The 23,447-nt window shown below is 45.8% G+C and overlaps 1 protein-coding gene across 5 annotated transcripts in view; it reads right to left on the reverse strand.

Moving 5' to 3' along the window:
• SPEN (spen family transcriptional repressor) overlaps positions 1-23,215 on the reverse strand; it is a 71,592-nt gene extending 48,377 nt beyond the window's left edge. For all 5 annotated transcript variants that reach the window (XM_074925032.1, XM_074925034.1, XM_074925033.1 and 2 more), the window contains exons 1-2: positions 23,028-23,215; positions 870-1,190 (exon numbers count right to left, since the gene is read on the reverse strand). In XM_074925032.1, the coding sequence (XP_074781133.1) occupies positions 870-1,190; positions 23,028-23,110 (404 nt within the window). In that variant the 5' untranslated portion in view covers positions 23,111-23,215. The remainder of the gene's footprint in view (positions 1-869; positions 1,191-23,027) is intronic.
• Between the last annotated feature and the right edge of the window lie 232 nt (positions 23,216-23,447).

Here is a 23,447-nt window from a genome sequence, read left to right on the forward strand (position 1 = left end):
CACAAATTGGTATTAGTACCACGTCCTTAAAACTAAAGTATGTTTAATGTGGAGTAGCAAAGAGCTTTTTAAGAGACTAGATAGTAATCCACTCCCCATGGCTACTGGCGTCTTGACTGTATACCATCCAATAAATTCAAGGCAGTAGTTCTTATCCCAGCATTAAAAAAACACTATAATTTCCAAAATTTAGTAATGTCCATCATCTCTTTTTGCCAATACCATCAGAAAGAATAATCCCAATAACTTGGAAATTATGTAGATCCAAAATGGAAACATCACAAGCTGCCTTCGGTCTTCTCCATCCAAGCGTTATTTCCATGGCTAAGTGTTGTCTGTAGAATCCAAGGGGCCGCATCATTAAAGTCTACTAGAAATTTTGTGGTGACAATCCAATTAACATACCAACTGCGTATAGTGAGAACTGAGAACTAGGCATCAAGCTTTCAAAGAATTTTAGGTTCTAGTATTCCGAAGATACTCCATAGAGAACTTCACCACATGTTGTAGAGTAAGATAGCTCCATCTGGCAGCAGGGATACATCCGAGCAAGGCCTTAATATTATCCAAGAAATGGAATCATTACTTCTAGAAAAGAGTAACTCCAATAACGATGCTGGCCAAAGGAAATCTTCCATCTTAAAACCACCTTATTTCAAGTGTAGATATCCAACCAGCTGCAGACAACATCCTCTATGGATCCACAAGGTACCAGCCACTGGGATAGAAATCACTTCCGTCTCCAACCCAAAATAGGAAACACAGATAATTCCCAAAATTTTAAATCCATCTGGGGGCCCTAGATAAGAGTTTGTGTTTCTCACCATATCAAATACAAAATACCTGCCTAGAGAAACCTTGGAACTTACCCATCAAGTCTCCGCTCATAACGTCCTTCCCGTGCATGAAGTGATGGTGGGGGGCCGTAAGTGGGCCCCCCACCACCTCCTCTGAACCCAGAAACCTCTCTACTACGAGATGCTATGGAAACTGTATCATCCAATCCCCGAGCAGCACTGGGAATGGTTCCTGGTTCATTATAATCCGTCCGTAGGTCTCTATCTCCCATTTTGTTGACAGAGTTGTGTGCCTTCTGCGCACTTTTGATGTCCACAAAATCCACAAACGCTGCCACTCCACCTTCCGACCCCCTCTTAGGGAGTATTTTGACACTTTCGACACGTCCATATCTGGAAGAAAAGCAAAGCAGAGCACGTATATTAGTGTTGGCAGGAAAAAAACCCCACATTTAGTAACATCGCCTCCTGCAAAATCCAAATCGGTTTCAAACCGTTCACCTTTCCCATACGGCAGGAAAATCAATCTCAAAGCACGGCAGAGGTTGGAAGACGCCTTTTCAAAAAGAGGGAAAAAGTCATTTGTAGAGGGGAAAAAGCATTTAAACTTTCCATCACTGTATTTAAAACTCCTCTCTTTGGTTTGCCTACCATGAGATCACCCTTTTTTATAATAACAGCAAGAGCAGCTGAAGAAATAGAAAGGTATTCACAATTAGAGCAGCCCTTCTCATTTTTAATCTGACGAGCACGACATAATTAAAACTGTGTCACAACAAGTAAAAATACAGACATCCCAACAATTTCTTAAGAAAAAAAAATGACCTTGACACAGCAATTCCACTACTCCAATCTATATTTAATCCATTCATCACTAAACCAAGAGTCTTCGTTCTGATCCTTGCTCCTGCTTTCAAACCCATTTATTTACAACAGCCTCGCAGGATACTTTGGACACAGGCACCCCTGGACCAGGGTGCTTCTGGGGTTCAACTTTACATCCCCACTACGGACTAAGCCGCACCACAGGCACACTGAGGAAAGCTGACGGGAACGTGACGCCACCCTACTTAATGTATGTTAAGTAATTGCAACACAGGCACTTGCGGATGAGTAAATGTCTGCATGAAAGAAAAAAAATAAATGTCTGTGCACACAAGAAACTTGCATCAACTCACAGCAGAAAGAATAAAACGGGAAGTATGAACACAGCAACATTTTAAAACAGCCACAAACTGCAGGTCGCAGTTTGGTTGCTCATTTCTCTCAGCCAAGAGATTTTGAGCAAAACGGGTAAGGACTTTTCACTGCAGTTGTTAATCCATGACAAAAAGAGGCAAAAAGCCTATTTAAATGTCTGATGGGAAAAGGACACACAAATAAAAAACTAATCAAGAAATATCTGTAAACTCAATGAAGAATTATTGCAAAAAATTTTCTGCTCATAAAGGCAGCCCAATGCTGAGCCAATGTAAACGGATCTTAAACAAGAAAAGCTGTTTTCATGTCTACACATAGGAAAAAGGTAATACAACTGCCTCTCCGAGGAGCAAATGCTGTCAGAACCCACACCTGACTCTGTTTTATGCATGGCTTTCCATACACCTTAAAATTCCGTTATTGTTGCTGGATGACTAATCCTTAAACATGATTTGAAAACCTGCCTCGCTGACTGCTGGCTTCTCATTTCATCCTGACCTACTACACTTTATATATAATCTGGTTTGGATTTAGGTCTTATTTTTCACTGGTTTATTCCCCACCGAATACAGTGCACTGTCCATTGAGGAATATATGAGCAAACAAGAGCATCTTTCAAGTCGGAAAGCGCCTTGTTAGGCATGAAAAGGCCAAGCCACACACAGGATGCATTCTTGCCTCTAAGCTACCCATAGCAGATCTTGCCACCTTTGTACTCGTGGGTACAGCACGGTGACATTAATTCTCAGGAGTTTCCTAACCTGTGATACCAAAGTGATGCACTGGTTAGTTTTTATTCTAATTAAAAGCTGCAAGGAGCAAATAATGGCGAATGGTACTGCAGGGAAGATACTTCTCCAAGTTTGCATTCTTCTGAAGCTGGATATGGTTATCTTGCCTTCAAGGCAAGATTTAAGAAGACCAGAGAAGTAGAGCATATGGTTAATAAAAACCCTGTGAGGGAAAATGGCCTAATTGGATGTGGCACATGTGAAGAGAGAAGAAACAGGAAAAGAAGAAGGGGGAAGGAAAACAGGGAAGAGCCTATCTGAAAAACCGTTCATGCCATGAATGAACATGACAAAATCCTAGTTACCATCAATCACCCTTCAACATGCGCTTTAGTGCTGGTTCTCTGCAGACTACAAAGGAAAGATGTAGCAGCACAGAGTACTCCAACTCTCATATCCATTGAGGTCTTCTCAATAATGTAGATACAGAAGTGACTGGTTAGAACACGTACTTTCCCTTTGCTCCCTGTTTACATACTCAGCTTTGGCAACATGAGCCCACACTTTGGCTACAGCCTTTAGGGGGGGCGGGGCAGAAATAGTATCTTAGCACGCCTCAAAAAAACCCTAAAATCCTAACTGACCTCCTGACTGCAGTCACCACAGCCATCTTCACATGAAGCGCTGCTGCCAGTTACATCAGAAACAGGCTCTGAAAGACTTCCCGCTCACCACTCTGACAATTCTTTTATTTTCTAATGCTGAAATCATAACATGTATGTGTGATTACAACACACTGACAGACCTCAATTATTTTTCTTTTGCTGCAGAAGATCTGGAATGTGTTAAAACATTCAAATATTTGAGACAACGCTGCCCAGAAGGTGCAGAAGATACAGAACACTGACATAATCTGATCCCCACGTACCAACAAAATCACCCAACAAACACACAACTCTTGCAAACGGAGCTTAATTTTTGTACTGGGTACTTTGTACTTGTGTACTTTGCATTGCCATTAATTTAAAAAAAAAAATTTTTTTCCTAAAGAAATGGATGGAGAAGGCTACTACTGTATTCCACTGCAGCCACTGTCCTAAATCACCCCACTCGGAGACGGCACATTTTAAACCATCCGTTATCCAGATACGTAAATATACGCTGGGCTTTGGTGCCCTGCACCGTACCCTTGACGAGCCCCGAGGATAATCTGTGACAATCGTCTTTGCTGAAAGCGAGGGGGGAGGAGAAAGGGAGCAGAAGGGGGGGGATGAAAGAAAACTGAGACGGAGAGAGCCCCGAGCATCCAAGGACAGCTGCTGGGAGAGGAAGGTTTGCATTTTCCTTGCCCCAACGTGGTCCTGTGATTACACACATCCTTCGGTCCCCCACCGTGAAGATTAATCTGTCTACTGATCTGACCCAGCCCCACCCATTGGCGTCTCTCCGAGCTGCTCCCGTCTTGGCAGATGCTGCCGGGAGGAGGACCGCATCGAGGGGAGAGGAGGGGAGATCTGCAGTGCTGCATCACCAGACGAGTTTACTGCAGCAGAATAATACATTACAAGGGGAAAAAAAAAAAAAACACACAACAAAAAAACCCCCACGATACTTTGTGGAGGGCCAGGGGGGAGGAGAGGCAGCGGTAACACCGCGTTTTATTACGCAGATCACAAGTTAAGGCAAGATGGATGCGAACGCGCTCTGAGTGGTGACCTTTGTCCGGACCCCGAGGGCTGGGAAGAGGGGACAAAAGACAAGGGGAGGCATCGCCGCGACCTTTGGTAATGTTCGCAGAGGAGCTCCTCTCAACCTTCACCTCGTATCTTTATACCTGCGCATCAGCCTTTTCCAAGAAGGCTGCGTTTTGCAATCACCGGCAGACCAAACAGAAAACAAAGAGGCGCGTTTGCTCGGCTCCAAATCTGCAGACCCTAATGAAAACAAGGCATTTTAGTGCCTCTTCCCATCCACAACTGATGCTGATTAATCATTAGCTCCATGTTGTAAGGAAGGTGGCCAAGGCCGTATTTTCGGAGGGGTTTACAGTTCAACCAGAAGCAGAGGAGACGAGGACATGCGAGAGCTGTTATGTCACCGAGCCCCTCCACCAGCACAGCGTGATCGCAGCACCCAGCTGTAAACACAAATCTAGCGGCCCTTTCAGGAAAAAAAAAAAAAAGTTGCTCGATAATCACTGCTCGAACAAAGCCATGCTAATCCAGCTTTTCAGACAAAGAAAAGGAATTCATAATTTAAGCATTATCGGTTTATTCACTGTAGATCAAAGCACCTCTATAATCAAGCAGCTGAAATGTCTCTGGGCTCTTGGCATGGCTGCTCGGCATGTTTCTCTCGCTCTCCAGCCCTTCCTCCTCCCCAGCTCTTCCTCCTGTACCAGCAGACAGCGCGGCCAGGTTGGGAAACTCAGCCTCCACCAATGCAAGGCCGAGCTGGTTCCTCCTCCCCAGGGGCAACGTGTCACCCAGACACAGTCAAAGTCATCCCTCACCCTACAACTTTCCCTACACAGGGGTACTGGCACCCTCAGCACTCTCACCTTTCCATTTCTAATTAACCAAAATTTAATTTAAAAATTAAAACATTCATTTTTCTGCAGAGCCTCTGCTATTCCCAAGCAAAAGCATTTTACACAAAGGATGGACTAGGAAGAAGTTGGCCAGCAAATGTTTGGTAAGCAAATGTTACCATTTAGCTGCAATATTTGATAAACTGATTAGGATCTTTACAAGATGATATATACACGATAGAAAAAGGTAGGTTGAAACCAGGGATATTCCCTTTTTTGATTTAAACCCCATCCCACTTCAAATCATATTACTTCCCTGTTTCTCATGTTGAGCTCCCCCCACGCTCGTGCAGACCTTTTTTACCCAACCATTTTCATTACTGCAGAATTCTGCAGGTCAGCTACATCTCAGTCTAAAAAACTCCCCTGTATTTTTATTTAGATGCCGGCACAATGCTACGCTCCAGATACTACCAAATGCAAGACACATTGCAAGATCAGAAATAATGCATTGTTTTTGTGCTTGTTTCTGCACCGCTCATTAAGAGCATGATTTGACAAGACGTCCTGATACAGCAGGACATCTGAATATTTTGGATTCACTTGGATTCACTTTGACTAAAGCCAGATATCTTTAGCCATCTAAAAAGCACAGATGACTTTTCCGTGCTGCGCTCAAACTCCCTCCTCCTCCATTATTATATAACCCCGGCAAGCCCCGGCCTGCATTATTCAGTAAAACGCTCGCACAGCTTGAAGCTTTTCTTGGCCAATCACATTCTTCGTGCTTTGTTGTTATTTCATAACAAAATAATGTGACCTGAAATAATACTTATCCAGATGTCTGCGCCTCTTCTCCTTATTCTAACTGCAAAGCAGTCCAAATACCCCATGCTAGGGGCTACTCTAGTCCTGCTTCCCCCTGCACAAAGCAGATCTGCTCCCAATACAGGGAAATGCAAGATGTGCAAATACTAAAGCTGCCATAAAGCAGGTTGCCACCACCAGCTCTGCAGGGGATGTTAGCCAGGCTGCTGATGTCTGCTGAACTCCGGTAACACCAGTTCTGGGGTCTCCTGCTATCATGGACATTAATTTCACAGCTTAAGAACTTGGCACGCCACAAGAGCACACACATCTCCTTCTCATCCGCGTTAATATGCAAAATAACCCGCTGAAGAGCAGCAAAACTCACTGCACTTTCAGTCTTACCAGCAGCAGGACACCAAGCCATGGTGACAGCTACCCTGAAGAAATCCTGCTCAGAGTTAAGCGCCAGCTTCCAGCATCACCAGCTCACGACATGACCAGCACAGCCAGCGTCTCCCTCCCATAGCACTAACAAAAGCAGTGTTTCACATTCACCGCTGTAAAAGGTCCTGAGCCAGCAACACAAAGGGACTTGTGTCTTTACACAGGCACTTGCAAAGAATAAGGCACTGTAACTGATCACAACATGGGCACTAATATAATAAATTGTGCCATATAATAAGTTATAACATGCTTGGCCTAAGAAAACTAAATACCACCACGTTCCATGCTTCATATTCATTATAGCCACATACTTTACTTGACATGAAAAATATTTACATACTTCAAATTATTTTTAGAAAGGGAGTTTCATATCAAGAGTGATACAAGATGGTATTTCACCACGTTCAGAACTCAGCAGCAAAAGTCTTGGAATTACACTCTACTTCAAGGATCAGTTCAAAATCTGACAACGTCATCCTGTACCTAGCATGGAAGGAAGACTTGAGAGATTACAGATACAGAAGAACAAAAGAATCTAAACAGAAAGTACTCAAAAATGCACAGGCTGCAATATTGGGTTTGGATCCTACCATAAATACAGTACCTCACACATCAACGCTTGTGCACAGGGCTGGGATGAAAATAATGCATGTTAATTGAAATGTATCTTGATAGAAACAACAAACAGAATTCCAGAGTCCTGGAAAACAACACTTAAAATCAACTTTAACAAATGGGGGGGGGGGGGGGCGCCCAATGACGACTGTCACCCAATAAGCCACAATCACTTGTCTTTGTGGGACTGCCACTCAACCCCTGGAGAATTTGTCAAACGATATCACAAATGCTTAACGACAAATATGGCAACGTACACATGGCCGCTGGCCTTCGCCAGCAGCTGTGCTTGAGGGAGGCCAAACGCAGTATTTACTACGAACAACTCAGCACGACGTCTCATTGCTTGAGGGCCTGATCCAAAGCTGGCTGAAGGCAGGAGCCTTCATCCCCAAGGGCACCAGAGCATGCTCTGCACAGAGCTAGCACATTGCAAGGCTCAGGACACCAGAAATCCCTCACATCAACGCACACGCGTTTCAGTTCTGTCTTGAAAATTGAAAACTAGCTGTTCAGGATTGTGGTGAAAATACTGTGAGTGTTTGTCTAATATACATGCACGCATACTTTGAAGAGCCCGACAGGACCATTTTGTAATGCTCCTCTAAACACCTGATCTTCCCCCAGTTTTCTAAAGAAGTAAGTTTAAGTGACAGAACTCACTAGGACAAGGGTATCAGCACAAAGGCTGCCAGCAACGTATGGATCACTTCCAGCAGCCTCTAGAGGAGATTCAATGTATGGTATTGGCTCTCCTTATCTCCAGCTGCTACATCACGTTAAAGACAGCTAAAAATAAAACAAATTAAATGCTTCTTTCTCTGCACAAAATCAGAGAATTGTTTAGGTTGGAAAAAACCTTTAAGAAAATCAAGTCTAACCATCAACCTAGCACTGCCCTAAACCACTAAACCATGTCCCTAAGCACCACGTCTACCCATCTTTTAAATACCTCCAGGGATGGTGATTCTACCACTTCCCTGTGCAGCCTGTTCCAATGCTTGACAACCCCTTCAGTGAAGAAATTTTTTCCTAATATCCAATTTAAACCTCCACTGGCACAATTTGATGATGTTTCCGCTCGTCCTATCACTTGTTACTTAGGAGAAGAAACCAACCCCCTCTCAGGTAGTTGTAGGGAATGACAAGGTCTCCCCTCAGCCTCCTTTTCTTCAGACTAAACCCCCCCAGTTCCCTCAGCCACTCCCCATCAGACCTGTGCTCCAGACCCTGCACCAACCTCACCGCCCTTCTCTGGACATGCTTGAGCACCTCAATGTCCTTCCTGTAGTGAGGAGCCCAAAACTGAACTCGGTAATCAAGGGGCAGCCTCACCAGTGCCGAGTACAGGGGGATGATCCCTTCCCTGTCCCTGCTGGCCACGCTAGTGCTGATATAAGCCAGGATGTTATTATTGGCCTTCTCAGCCACCTGGGCACACCACCAGCTCATATTCAGCTGGCCAGCAACCAACACGCCCAGGTCCTTTTCCTCCAGGCAGTTTTCCAGCCACTCTGCCCCAAGCCTGTAGCGTTGCCTGGGGTTGTTGTGACCCAAGAGGGTCACAGGCACGACCCAGCACTGAGCCTTGCTGAACCTCACACAACTAGCCCGGGCCCATCGCTCCAGCCTGTCCAGATCCCTCTGTAGAGCCCTCCTACCCTCAAGCATTCCCACCCAACTGGGTGTCATCTGCAAACTCACTGAGGGTGCACTCAATCCCCTCATCCAGACCACTGATAAAGATACTAAACAGAACTGGTCCCAGCACTGAGCCCTAGGAATACCACTTGTGACTGGCCACCAACCAGACTGAACTCCATTCACCACAGCTCTTTGGGCCCAGCCATCAGCCAGCTTTTTATCCAGTGAAGAGTACGCACGTCCAAGCCATGAGCAGCCAGTTTCTCCAAGAGAATGCTGTGGGAAATGGTGTCAAAGGCATTACAAAAGTCTAGGTAGACAACATCCAGAGCCATTCCCTCATCCAATAAGTGGGTCACCTTGTCATAGGAAATCAGGTTAGTCAAGCAAGACCTGCCTTTCATAAATCCACGGTGACTGGGCCTGATCACCTAGTTGTCCTGTACATGCCACATGATGGCACTCCAGATGATCTGCTCCATAACCTTTCCTGGCACCCAGGTCAGGCTGACAGGCCAGTAGTTGCCCAGATCCTCCTTCCAGCACTTTGCTAACCTCTAGTTAACTGGGACCTCCCAGTTAGCCAGGGCTGCTGATAAATGATGGGAAGTGGCCGGTTCAGTACTTCCACCAGCTCCCTTAGTGCCGTTGGGTGGGTTCTATCCAGCCCTGTAGACTCGTGTGTGTCTCAGTGGTGTGGCAGGTTGCTAACCATCTCCCCTTGGATTATGGGGGCTTCATTCTGTTCCCTGTCCCTGTCTTCCAGCTCAGAGAACAACTGGACTTACTATTAAAGACAGAAGTATAGAACACATTAAGTACCTTAGCCTTTCCTCAGGTGTTTGTCACTGTGTTTTCCCCCCACATCCAATGAAGGATGGTAATTCTCCTTAGTCCTCCTTTTGTTGCTACCGTATTTATAGAAACAGTTTTACTGCCTTTTTCAGCAGTAGCCAGATTAAGTTCTAGCTGGGCTTCGACCCTTCTAATTTTCTCCCTGCATAACCTCATGACATCCTTGTAGTCCTTCTGAGTTGCCTGCCCCTCCTTCCAAAGGTCATAAACTCTCCTTTTTTTCCTGAGTTCTAGCCAAAGCTCTATGTTCAGCCCGGCCAGTCTTCTTCCCCAGCAGCTCATCTTTCGGCACACGGCAACGGCCTGCTCCTGCACCTTTCAAGATTTCCTACTTGAAGAATGTCCAGCTTTCCTGGACTCTTCTGCCCTTCAGGACTGCCTCCCAAGGGACTCTGGCAACCAGGCTCTTAAGCAGGCCAAAGGCTGCCTCTGGAAGTCCAAGGGAGCAGTTCTGCTGCCCCCCCTCCTTATTCTCTAGCATTTCATCATCACTGTGCCTAAGATGGCCTCCAACCATCACATCGCCCACAAATCCTTTTCTGTTCGCAAACAACAGGCCCAGCGGGACGCCTTACCCTGTTGGCTCCCTCACCAGCTATGTCAGGAAGGTCTCTTCCAGAAACTCCAGCAACCTCCTAGACTCTTTCCTCTCTGCTGCATTGTATTTTCAGCAGATATCTGGAAAGTGAAGCCCCATGAGAACAAGGGCTAGCGATCACGAGACTTCTCCCAGCTGCTTATAGAGTATTCCATCTACCACTTCATCCTGGTCAGGTGGTCTACAACAGATTCTCATCATGGTATCTACGTTGTTGGCCTTCCCCCTGATTCTTACCCATCAACACTCAACCCTACTGTCACCATCATTAAGCTTTAGACAATCAAAACACTCCCTAACATACAGGGCCACCCCACCACCTCTCACTCCTTGCCTATCCCTTCTGCGGAGTTGTTGTGGGCTTTTTTCATTCAGGTTGGAAAAGACCCTTGGGATCATCAAGTCCAACTATCAGCCCTACTCTACAAAGTTCTCCCCTATATATTTATATAAGTTTATAGCCATTCACTGCAGCACTCCAGTTGTGTGAGTCATCCCATCATGTTTCCCTGATAGCAACTATATCATGGTTTTCCTGCTGCACAATGGCTTCCAGCTCCTCCTGTTTGTTACCCACACTACAGGCATTGGTATAGGTAAATTGTTTTTTTCTATAACGATAAACGATCGTGAGTGGTCAGGATAGCATTCTGGATGATCATGAGTAGGAAAGCTCATCAGTGAGTGATAAATCCACATAATGTAAGGCTCTGAAAACCTTTACCTTCCCAAAGCTAGGCAAAATAAAAGCTCCTCGTATCACAAGGAGCACTGGTTTTCAAGCCATACCGAGAACAGACCTTGTGACAGCAATGATTCAGAAACATGCCCTAATTACTGAGCTCCCATAATTTTCTAGATTGCAATCTGAAATGTTTTAAAACCTGTTTAGAGTGATCTTTATTGGCTCCGAGACCTTTGGGGGGAGAAAAACAACACTCTTCAGGGCATTCTCTGCAGCTCTCCTCCTAGCAATAAAGACCTTCAGGGAAACCTCAAAATTCAGGAGCAGAAACCATCAGCCAGGGTACAGAGCCCAGTCAGACCGCTTACATGACTGGGGTGAGTCCTCACCACGACACTCGTGACTCTCCCCTCCTGCCCCACTGCCCAAATTACTCAAACCAAGACCACTCTTAGCCTTTGCAGCTCCCTTTAGGCCCAACAGCATTCAACGGGAAATCTCTCAACTCCCAACTACAAACAGGGGTTTTGTTAATGAGATACAGCACGTGTTCCTGCCACGCACTGCAAACAGCTAGGGCTTTGTCTACACTCGTAATCCCTCCCTAAGAGATGACAAAGTAGGAAATTAAAAAGCTAGCATAGGCACATTCACTGATACTTCTGATACCTCTGTTATTTAAGAGTAACATGCTCGACATTATCAGATAGTCCAGCAGATAACTCTGTGCTGAAATAAGCGCTCGCTTCTTGCTTTACAGCTCAGCTGAATGTCCATTTTAAGACACAAAGTAAGAGTGATTCCTAATTAAGACATTTGATTTATTGCGAAGTCACCATTTGGATACTGCTGAAGTATTAATATACAAATGAAATTGTTATGTACCACCAAAGAGGAAAGGAACAGCGTATTTCAAACGGTTTATTCGTGGTTGCTACTGTTGGTAGCAACTACCTGTTTCAATAGTCAACACAGCAGGAAATTTTTCTGCAACTCCCATGACAAAAAAATGTTGCTGCAGATAAACTGTTCTAGTACACACGCATCAGGTTAAACTTGACTATAGATAAATCCGCTCCTTGAGATACAGATCAGTTCCAATGCAACACCCCCACAACACAAAACAGCATTCAGAAGGAGCCCTAACAACATTTCAACCTGACGAAGATGACAGAAGGGGAGACAAATCCATGCTTTGGGCACTGGGATTGCATGAAGCTGTAAGAGTGAAAAAACGCCCCAGCTTGTCCTGAGCAACATCCAGCCGGGCTGTATTTAATATCCTCGTCCAAGTCAGCAGTTCCGCTGCCTGCAACGTCAGGCAAACCCAGCGTTGCATCAGACTGTCTGCAGGCTGCAGTCAGAAGGAAAATCTTGACTGAACTGCAATGAAGGGCTTAACGCAAAATTACCCAGTTAAAGCTGTGTAAATGTAGCTGAACAATACAAGTTTCTCATTTGCACAGCCACCTCAGCCAGCCAGAAAAGAGGCAGAAGCTCTGTTATTAAGGAACTTTTCCTAGTTGTCACTTCTGTTCAATTAAGGAAAAGTATGCAAGCATCCATAGCAGGGCTTATTGGTATATACGTTATTAAAAAAAAAAAAAAAAAATCAAAGTGGCTTTGTGAGCAGAAATAATGAAGACTCATTTCTTATGGATGCATGTCTCGAGGTCGAATTCTCCGGTGTCCAATAACCGCCAGCTCCCACTGCAGCTTTTCCCACGGTCCGGAACACCTCTCTCCCATGTGGATTCTTTAATGTCTAATAAGGGCTGCACTCTAGCTGCAGCTTTTCTCTCCATGGGGCCACTAATCAGGTCTCTCTCCTCTATTAAAACTGCTTATTTTCACGAAACTCAAAGGAACTGTTGTATCTCTGAGACTGTGAGTACCCCCTTCACCCTGAAGTACAGCTGAAACTGGCTAACGGGTTTAAAATTGATTAGGGAGGATACATATGCGTGGCAAGATCCCATCAATCTTGCTCTCCACGCAGATGAGAAAAAATACAACTGTTTGTAGAAGCCTGAAGAGGTTACAAAAATTTGTAGAAACTCTGCATGTTCAGCTGTGTTGTATCAAGTATGATGCACTGTGATTCTTTATCCTCCAACCTACGCAGATGTGCGGTATCACGTTACTACATGCTAGACACAGAGCCGCTAAATTCCATCTCCAGGGCATTTTTCCTTCCAGCTTAAAGCATAATCTGCAGATTTGCTTCAAAAATACCGGTGGCGATAGGCTACATTAAATGCTTTCTGCTTTAGGAATTGCTCAAGCCTGTTCTTTTGTGTGACTGATTTCAGGATTTGTTTGGATTTGATTTTCAGAACGCGCTGCATCGCAACTGTAGGGGAATCTCTTGATTAATCAAGTTTCTCAGTCTTACATGAAAGAGTAATTCCCCATCTCAGTTTTGCTTCTCCAAGCCCTGCTTTGCATGTATTCGGCAGCAGATGGAGGAAAATGCAGAGTCATAACATTATGGTCTCCCAGCCATGCTGTGGAGTACTTTAAATATGTATCATCTTAAGGCTTTGTAAGTCTTGGTGCTCACTGGTTCATACTTCTCCACTAAAACACAAACTTTACAACCTCTTCTTCAAGGTTTTGTACGTTTTCCAGAAAATGGTATTTCAGAAAAAAATAAAGTTTATCCGTCTGCAGTCTCTCAGACCATCCCAAGTGACTGGACTGTTCTTCCCCCTCAAACCACAACTTGGTTTGACCAAGTGACCGGCTTCATTTCAGCCAATAGGTTGGACAACTTGAATTTTGTATCTGATAGAAAGCAGCCATGGATCCAAGGACTCACAGTCAAGTCACCAACACCAAAAGCTCACCTACTCCTAAAAGGTTACAATCTCGAAAACGGGAAGGAATAAAGTCCCACCACCCTGAAAAAAAAAGTCAGTTCCCAGCCAGTCCAGCCTCATCCACAAAACCCTGTATTTAAGCTGGCCAGCCACTCCCATACTGCCACACCAAGCAGTCACCCAAATACAGATGGGCAAATATTATTGCGCTGGTTCGCAACTCACCGCTACCATCACCTTGGAGAAAGTGCTTGTTCCTGTGACTAAACCAACTGGCAGTACAACACTCGGCGCGAGCCAGGTGTCAGCCCAAGGAAACTAATATTCCCTGCTGACAGTAAGAGCCAGGCACACACTCAGGTGTTCTGTCTGCAGTGACTACCAGCGCTCCAGGCAGTTTCTCCATAGGTGAGAGCTTAAAACTTGCCCCAACTGAGCTCCTAGCCAGCCAGATTTTAATGGCTTTTCTTTTGATGCAACTCAAAGTCAAGGTTTTGCAAAGCCGAGCTGCAAACAGTCTAGCTTGAATTTCATCGCAATGTCAGGTGAGGGTTCTCACCTCAGTTTTATGAGCTGACCTAAAGGAGGTCAGAGAATTCAGCAGACCCTTACCACAGTGTATGGGTACTACCAGACCAACAGGGCTCCTCCCGCGGCTCAAGGACACATCGTACCATCCACACCACCACCGGGTACAGCACCGGAACCGCCAGGAAAGCCGCTTCCTAATTTTATGCTGTTTCGGTGATCGGATTCATCTTTAAATGCTTGTTTTCAAAAATTAGTCTGTCACAAGCTAGGTAAGAGCATGAATTGCCAGCACAACCAAGAGACCATAATCTTTGAACGGACATAGAGAAAGAGATGCTTCCTGAGCTCAGCTGCTGCCAAAAACCAGCCCATCTCACTGTACCCACAACCAGCGTATCATCTACACCATCAGTGTTAAAGCCATTTTTATTTTTTAAATGTGGCAAAGCTTCTCTGCTACTAATAGTTCAAACAAGTTGTTTCAGAGTTAAGGAAAAGACCAAAGGTTTATTTAGACTTTGACTACAATGAGGTTACTGTGCAGATTGTTAGCTGTCTGGATGAGTATTTAGCTGGCTTTCCAAGAGCAGTGTCTCACACACACAAGCACAGATCCCCTGAAATTAAATCAGATGTTGGTTACATATACAAGGGAGATACTTATCCATCCTGCGCTTTTATTCTCTTCACAGTTAGGATGCTAATGAGGCCGGAAGACTTTTTTTTCCCCTCCAAAGACGACTACTTTAAACATACAACTCGGCAATTTATTTTTCTTATTTTTCCCTATTAACTATTACAGGTGACCCACAGCTGCCACAGAGAGTCTAAAGAGGGAACATTTAAATAAGCCTCTATGCGTTTTTTGGCAGCCGTCACTATTAATGAGGACGGGAGGTATTCACACCAGCAGCAAGAGCAGATGGATCACAGCTCGGTGCTTTGTGCCACGCGGAAGCAGTGAGCATCTCACCAAAGATGCGCACACTGCAGTTGGGGAAATCTGCAACAGGGACATTAAGTTACTCTCAATGAATCCCATGGAAAGAAGACACAACCATCTCAGTTTTGTACCTGAAGAAAAAACTGAAGGCCATTCACCACTTGCTTAAAAAAAAAAAAAAAGTAATTTACAACCTGGCAGTAGTCTTTTAATTGAGCTAAAAAAATAATTTCAAACCCAGCTTTGACTGGGCACCTGACTACCTATGTAACAAGAACTCGGTTTGAACCAATTTCCCACCCCATCAGGGGATAACAGAAGACATGCAAGCTCTTCTATTTGGACAGAGGGATATCCAAGAGGAATACACATACAAGTTAGCACTGTCTTCATCTGGAGAGAGCGCCACTGGGTATCCAACAGACAGCAGTTAAGATCATCTATTCACACTCCTTCCAGAGATGTTTGGACTTATCTGGCTTTTCAGTATTGAGATGAGAGCACATTCGGGGCATTTTGATCAGATTTGGAAGGTCACACTTCAGATCTAAGTGTGCTTAAAAAAAAAGAAAGTGCTTTCAGCTTTAAGTTGCTAAGTTTAATTAAAAAGGGGAAGAGAAAGCAAGCAAAAAAAGCTCCCTTTTGCTCTTAAAAGAAGCCCAAGACTTTAACCAGAAAGTGGTCATTAAAACAGACAACCGCTCTGCTCCCGTGATTAGTTTGTCTGAGCAGAAAAACTGATGTTCCCTTCACGTCTGAATTCTGCTCCATTCTCACCGTGAATGTTTGGACCTCGGACAAGGCATGAATATACAAAGTACAGTAGAGAGCCAGCCACATGCAATGCTACAGGACACACTTCCAAAGAATCCGTCCTGAGAAGGATGTTGTTTTAACTGAATTCAGAGCCACTGCCTTAATATTCAATCTATCCTGCTAACAGATCAGATTTCAGCAGGCCCAGGAATATATCCTGGTATATTTATGAAAAGTCTATAACAACGTTTATTCTTTTACTGAAGGACATTATCTTCATACTGCAGGATTTTACAGATTGCACAGGATGATTACAGTGTTAGTAAGTTAAACAATAACTATGGAAATGCAGAAACCAAAGCACAGTTGCAGTGTTTTATTCATCATACAGAAGTCTTCATCACATCTTAATATATTACTGCAGAACAGTGTTAGGAGATGTTTTTTCAGACTCACGGAGACCAGAGCTGCCATTACTCACCACCAGGCAGACAGAAAGGCAAAACCTCCTGCACTACTCCAGCATGTACAACCGCCAGGTGGGAAACGCTACTGACTTGGGCAATGAAAAAAAGCAGCTTTTGTCTGATTTTCATTAACTGTTCAAGTAGTCTTCAGAACACTACAAAGACTCATGCAAAGGTAAGCCATGAGGCTGGTTGTACACTGTGAATTTCCATCTTCAGGCTCACATTCCTCCCATGAGATTTCTAAATCGGCATGCCGAAGATGCAGCTAAACTCCAAATCTTATTATGGAGAGTAATCATATTTTCTAGTTTATTCCTCAGTTCATTGTTTAGGAATGTTTGCCCTTGCAGTCTTTGGTTTCAGGGTGTTCTCAGACCTCAGCAAGTTCACTGAACTTAATAAAAAACACAAGCAAAACATCTCACAAGTGCTTATTTTTGGTAGCTACCAAAACCAGAACGTATCCACCCCACTAGCAGCTTAACAACTTACACCCTTGTTGCCAGCAACTCTCCCAAAATCCTGTGGAGTCTAAAACCAACCGAGAGGGGTGACCCTCAGTTTTACACCTTTCCGAACATCTTCAGAAGACTTTGTTTTGATATTATTTCTCAGGTGCATCTTCACGTGCAGAAGGCATCTCCTCCTGTTCTTCACAATCTGACACCAGCGTGAAACCACCACAACAGCAAGACAGCCTGCAGTTGCGACACATCAGTTCACGAAAACAAAACTCCCAAGGAGCCCCAGGTTTATCCTGACTCACCGACTCATCCAAAATCTGCCACCTGCCCTCTACTCATTTGGATATTTACTTCCTTTTTTATGAAAAGCCAGCTAGCGCTTCTTCGCCCTCAGCAAAGACAAGGACCTAATTTTGGACACACCTTAAGACGGCAATAAGGTCATTTGCCGGAGAACTTGGCATGACTTTCTGTCCTATGAAAAGCAAGGAGGGGAAAAAAAAAAACAATCAACAAAGCTATCACAAAACAAATTTAAGCCTTTTCTTATCCCCTGTTCTAACTTGACGAATGGATTTAATACTTCCGTAAGCCTCGCAAGGATTGCTAAGTTCTCAACGTGTATGTCTGCTTTCTTACAGCCTGCAAGAAAGGGCCCTAGGTTTATTTTATCGCTGCACTGAAGGAATTTAGAGTAAGGACAAGAAATACCAAAAGCCAACATCACTTTGGAGCTGCTAGCAACAACAGAAGCTGCTCTCAAGAAATCACAGATAAACACAGCCAGGACCTTTGATGAAACTTCAGAGAAGAAACAATGCCAGAAAGGCTCAGAGGATGACAGAATTTTGTAACCAAGTGACATCAACTTATCTAACACAGCTCAGCGTATAACAACACTTAATAGAAGCTTAGTCCGAATCTATGCTCTTTGTGGCTTTTCATTAAGTTTCTTTGAAATAATTATAGAGGCATTTCCTTGGCCAGAGTGGCGTCAACAAGCTGCCACCTCAAGTGCATGCAAAGAGCAGAATCCGGAGCAGCCAGAGGAGTCATGAATCTTAAACTGTTGAGGAGCCGTCCTCTGTGTGACTCAAGTCTTGGGGGAAGAAGGTGGCTGCAGACAAACACTGCTCACTAACACCCCGGTACACTGCAGCCGTGATGCCTGTGCTGCTTTATGGCACTCGTTCTGTCAGTATTAGGAATAGAATTATTAAAGAAGATCTAACGGAAACAAAGATGCAAGCCACCACCAGAACCAGCACCACCATCTCCTCAATTAGCTACCCAACTGATGAACCTACTCTCAGTGCAAGGCCACCTTTCACCAGGAACTGACCAAGACTCGAGGAGGCAGGTGCCTTCCACACCTTTCCCGCCCTCCTGATTCCGGACATTCAATTTAATCCCCCAACCAAACGTCCTCCCATAATCTTCTTCAGTTTTATAGTCTGCAAAACTAAGATTACCTTACTGAAGATATTTATAAAACAGAACAAAACCAAGTCCTGATACTGCCCGATATTCCAGACATTGCTTCAGCAAAGCAGAAGCATAAATTTTACCTTCCCCCTCCCTTCAAATGTCTAAACTGAAAAAGCTCGTACCTACTCTATGAAAATACTGTCACTTAAAAATTACACAAATCGAGAAAGAAAACAGGAGTAGTTCATTCTGTAGCCTTTCTTCTGGATTTTCCTAAAATAAAAATGCATCTGGATAGAGATCTCTATATGCAAAACTAATTTAGTATAACCATCCATGTGTTTGCATCCTAAGTGATATCCAAGAGCTGTTATTCAATTACAAGCAATAAAAGCCTGAGACCATATCTGAGAGGTTTTCTAGTAAAACTACAGCACTACTACTTTCAACTCAAGCCTGTTCCCGCAGAAAGGCACTGCAAGACCTGCCGGTGTCAGATGTGGGAAAAAGGCACCAGAAATGGTGCTGTCCTAGCAGCCACCATCCTAAACAGGCACAGAGGTTTTTGCTTCTCGGTGCTCCAAGCCAGCACTCCAGCAATCCTCACTGCTCTCCCCCGCACACAGTCTGTACAAGAGCTGACCAAAATCCCTCTACTCCACCTTAGCCCATCAGGGTGACAAACAGAGCAAAAAGCCTGGAGATTTCACTTTCCCAGGCTGAATTTACACTCCCAGCCATCAAGACAAAACATTTCCTTGTAAAATGACCAAATGTTTTCTAGAAGTTATTGAAAACAATCATGTGCTCGCTGTTATGACAGTTTTTTGCAGAGCAACTTCTCAGAGCACTTGTGTTTGAAGCGCAGACCACTTCTCCAGAAGATATCCCTATGCATCATCCTCAAAACCAGAAATCAGAACAAGGTGAAGCCAGACAAAAGCCTATTTTCCCCCCAAAAAAACCCTTAACAGTTATTTGTCTTCTCCAACACAGCTCTGATCTGCAACTTACTTCTAACAATTTTAAAGGAGCACATTTGATTCCTGAAATCCGGGGCTTCTCCTGGAGTTGGTTGCCACTCTGAACGTCTTAATTCTCCCACAGAATAGGAGATAGCATACCAAAGTCACATGGTTCAGAATTAAGAGGCTTTTACTCCTCTTTGCCCTTTAAAACACCAATAAAGGGACAAAGCCATATTCTTTCAGATAACTGGAAGAAAAACACAGAGGGGAAAAAAAAATATGGAAGGCCAGCACTTGTGCTGGGGACAACTGTTACTATATTTAGTTGCCTTGTTCTGCAAGCTGCCGAGCATCTGTTTCAATGATGGTGAATGACTTTTTTCTTGCTAGTCAAGACAGCATTAATTAGGTGAACCCAAATGATTGCTACCACTGCTTCCCTGAGCACCGAGCTCTCCTCTCGCATACCCTAACAGAGATTTGCTGCTTATTCCATCCTAACAGCAGACCTCCAATCCTGGCACCAATTGCTTTTGTATTCGGGAATGCCTTAATAACTCAGTTGAAAGAAAATACAGCAAATTAGAAATAAGTTTTAAAAAAGGGAGCATCTGTATAGAAGTACAGAAAGCCCGTACCAATTTCAACTTGTTAAAATGCACAGAAAAATCATTTATTTTGCCATCCCTTGAATATCAAGACAATAGATTTAAAAAAAAAAAACCTGGCTTTGAAGGAAAAAAATAACACTGCTCATGTAAGCCAGCTCTTCTTGAGATCAGCTCTAATATTCCCTAATTTCAGAGGGGAATTCGTAACCAGAAAGCGTTATTTCAATTCACGCTAAACAAAACCAAGGAGCGTTTTGAAAAAAAAAAAAAAAAATACATACCCTTTCTGCAAAACGCCTCTTTCATCTTAATTCATTCCTTACAAGAATTAACTGTGAGACTGCAAACCCAGGCAAGGTTCCCACAGTAACTGGTTAACTGAAGGGGGGAGAGGAAGCAGCAAACCCCTCACACTGAATACGCCTGTTGGATTTTAAGTTTTAGGAGCCTTCCTTGAATTTTTGCTTCTTTAGAAACAAAATGGTTGTGTTTCTCAAACTTGCCCCTAGCAGAGACCATGCAACAGCAAGACTGCTTGCTTATAGGCTTTTAATATGGAAATGACAGTATTTCCTAAGCAAAGTGGAAAAACAAACATTCCCATGGGTTGCACAGAGGCTTCGGGGGTAACAGTATTGCTGGTAGCACCACAGCTGAGATTTTAGGCGATATTTCCCCAAATTCTTTCTCCTGCTCCCGCCTCTCCGCACGCTCTTCACCCTATTCTCAGGCTGGGGGATGGGTGGGAACTGGGTTTCGCCAAGCCCAGCTCCATCTGAACAGACTTTCTCACCAAACTAAACCGTCCTTTCCAAGGAGGGAACCTTCCACATCCCACCTCCAGGCTCAGGCAGCCGCCTTCCCTGTGGATATACCCACCACGCCATGCAATCCTTGTGTAACGTGTCCCTTCCCCCAGGCGAGTACCAGCATACAAAGAAAGCCTTGCTCCATTGTCCACCTACAGCACCTATACACTGAGCCCGAAACCCGGCTCGACACAGACGCCTTTACCCCTTTTACACCCATAAATATTTAAGTTTCCATCCCCAAAAGGGCTAGGGAGGCAGCATGTCATTCCCCCCACATTTTAACTGCGCTTACTTGTGCGTTTGGGTGAGGCTGATCTCACGCAAATCCCGGTTAAAAATCAGTTTTTAAAAACGGTGAGAATTTGCGGGGGGGGGGTGGGGGTGTTGTGTTGCCTGGCTGCAAATCTCCTTCCCAAACCTCCGACTGGAACTCACAAAGGTAAAAACAACCAAAAAAAGGTAATTAACAATTCAGCGCCTGCCATTTTTTCCCATCTATCTCTAAGCAACAGTACCATAGCAACTTTTTTCCTGCTTTAATACATCTTACAAAAGGAGGCGGACTGGACAAAATAAGACCCAGGAATGTCAAATTTCCACTTCTGAGTGCCTATTCCTTCAGCTAGCTATGCCTGGAATTAAACAAACAACCCCGGAGCGGGTCTTCCCTCCCCAAAACCCCTTTGTACAACGCTGGGTCACGTAACCTGGACCGACGGACAACACCAACCCCCCCGAACGCAGAACCCCCATCCCGCGCCGGCAGGGATGGACCCGCGATTCTGGGCTCCGGGGACAAAATGAGGTGAAGCTCAACGAAACCAGGCCAGTTTCTGAGTGCTGAGGATGCCGAGGTGGGGTTTAGCTGCGGCTGCGGCTCAGGCCAGGAGGCTGGAGGGGACCCCCGGAGTGACCCAGGCTGCCCCCCCCCCCCCCGCCCCAACCGGGGCCCCGCCGCCATTTTAGAGCCCGGTTGGCAGCACCCGCGCTCGCCGGGGCCGCTTGGCCACCGGGGCGGGGGGCTGCGAGCCCCCCCGGACCCCTCCGCAGCGGCGGGCGAGCAGGAGCCGGGGCAGAGGCGGCGGGGACCTTCCTTCTCCTCCCCCCCCCCCCGCCACCGGTGTCACCGCATCTATTTTTCCCATGGTGACTCATTATTAAAGACGCTCCGTCATTTTTCCAACTCAGGAAGATTAAAGGAAGCTTCAAAATATTTTTTTTTTTAAAGGGGGCGAAGAAAACTGGCTGGAGGGGCCGTGAGCTGAGCAGCCACCCTAGGCTCGTTACCTTCTTTTTCTCCTACTTAAAAAAAAAAAAAAAGAAGAAAAAAAGCTTCCAGCGTGGGGTGCCGGGCATCAACTTTGTGCGAGAGCATTTCCCGAGGAAAAAGGTGTTGCTGAGGCGGCAGGGTAGAAGCCGCCGCCTCCTCCTCCTCCTCCTCCTCCCCGCATGAAAAAAACGAAGGGAGGAGGGAAAAAATACAACCATGCAAACAGCTACTACTTCCTTATGAGCAGGACTAATCTATACAACCAAAAAAAGGAAAGAATAAAAAACAAAACACAATATAATGAGTCCAGAGCGCTTCCCGCGTGGAGGGATCCGGTGTTTTCTTCGTGGGTTTGTGCGGGGTTTTTTTAATTATTATTTTTAAGAGTCACGGTTTTGCAGCTGCAGGCACTTCGGTTCCCACCGTTCTCCGCACCTGGGGGGGGGGAACGTAGCATCCTCAGGGCCGAGGTGGCTCCAGATGGAGAAAAAGACAGTAAAAAGAGGGGAAAATAAAAAGAGAACACTCCAAACGTTGTGTTAAAAAAAAAAAAAAAAGCAGCAATGGAGAAGCAAGATGGCCAGGCTCAAGGCTGCCTCCGAGACTCCGCGCACCCCGCTCGGCATGAAATCCACTCCGTGCAGAAAGCCGAGCTTGGACACGCTGCTCCTCTGTCTTTTCGTGGTTTATTTTTAGTCGTTATTGTGATTATTATCTTTTTCTCCGCTCCGGCAGGTCTCCCCGCGGATCTGTGCACGCCGCCAGTCCTCTGCGGACGATCCTCGCCATGGCGCGGGGGTTATTTACAGCGATTTTGTTTTCCTCCTCCTCCTCCTCCTCTCCACAGGCCGCGGGAGCCACCGTCCCCCCGCATTCCTCCCCACCACCACTTTTTTTTTTTTTTTAACGGGTTTTTATTCCTTGTTTTCCTCAAACCGAGGAGGAGAGCCGCCGAAAGGGCCTCCCCGGGGGGAGGGTGGGGAGCCCGACCCGAGGGCGCGGGAAGGACCGGCGGACCCCCCCACCCCCAGCTCCCCACTCACCGCTTGAAGTGCTCGATGATCTTCTCCTCACGCACGTTCTCCGGCAAGTTGCCCACCCAGAGGTGCCTGGTTTCCCGGACCATGCTGCGCGGCGCGGGGCGAGCCCGCCGCCCCTGCCCCGGCTCCCGGCCGCTGCCTCCCCCCTCGCAGCGCTGCCGGCCGCCGCTCGCCGCCCGCCGCCTCCTCCTCCTCCTCCTCCGCCTCCTCCTCGCCGCCCTCCGCCTCTTCCGCCGCGGGGCCCTGCCGCCCTCAGCGCCGCCGGCTGCCTCCCCCCGCGGCGGCGGCGGCGGACGACACCATCCCCTCCGGGGGGGCCCCCTGGCTGGCGGGCCGGCTGGCGGGCGGCGGGCTCCCCCTCCGCCGCGGGTTTTCTTCCTCCCTGTCTCCCCCCGCCGCGGCCCTCGCTCGCTCGCTCCCGCT

This window comes from Athene noctua, chromosome 22 (assembly GCF_965140245.1).
Source record: "Athene noctua chromosome 22, bAthNoc1.hap1.1, whole genome shotgun sequence".
Lineage (NCBI taxonomy): Eukaryota > Metazoa > Chordata > Aves > Strigiformes > Strigidae > Athene > Athene noctua.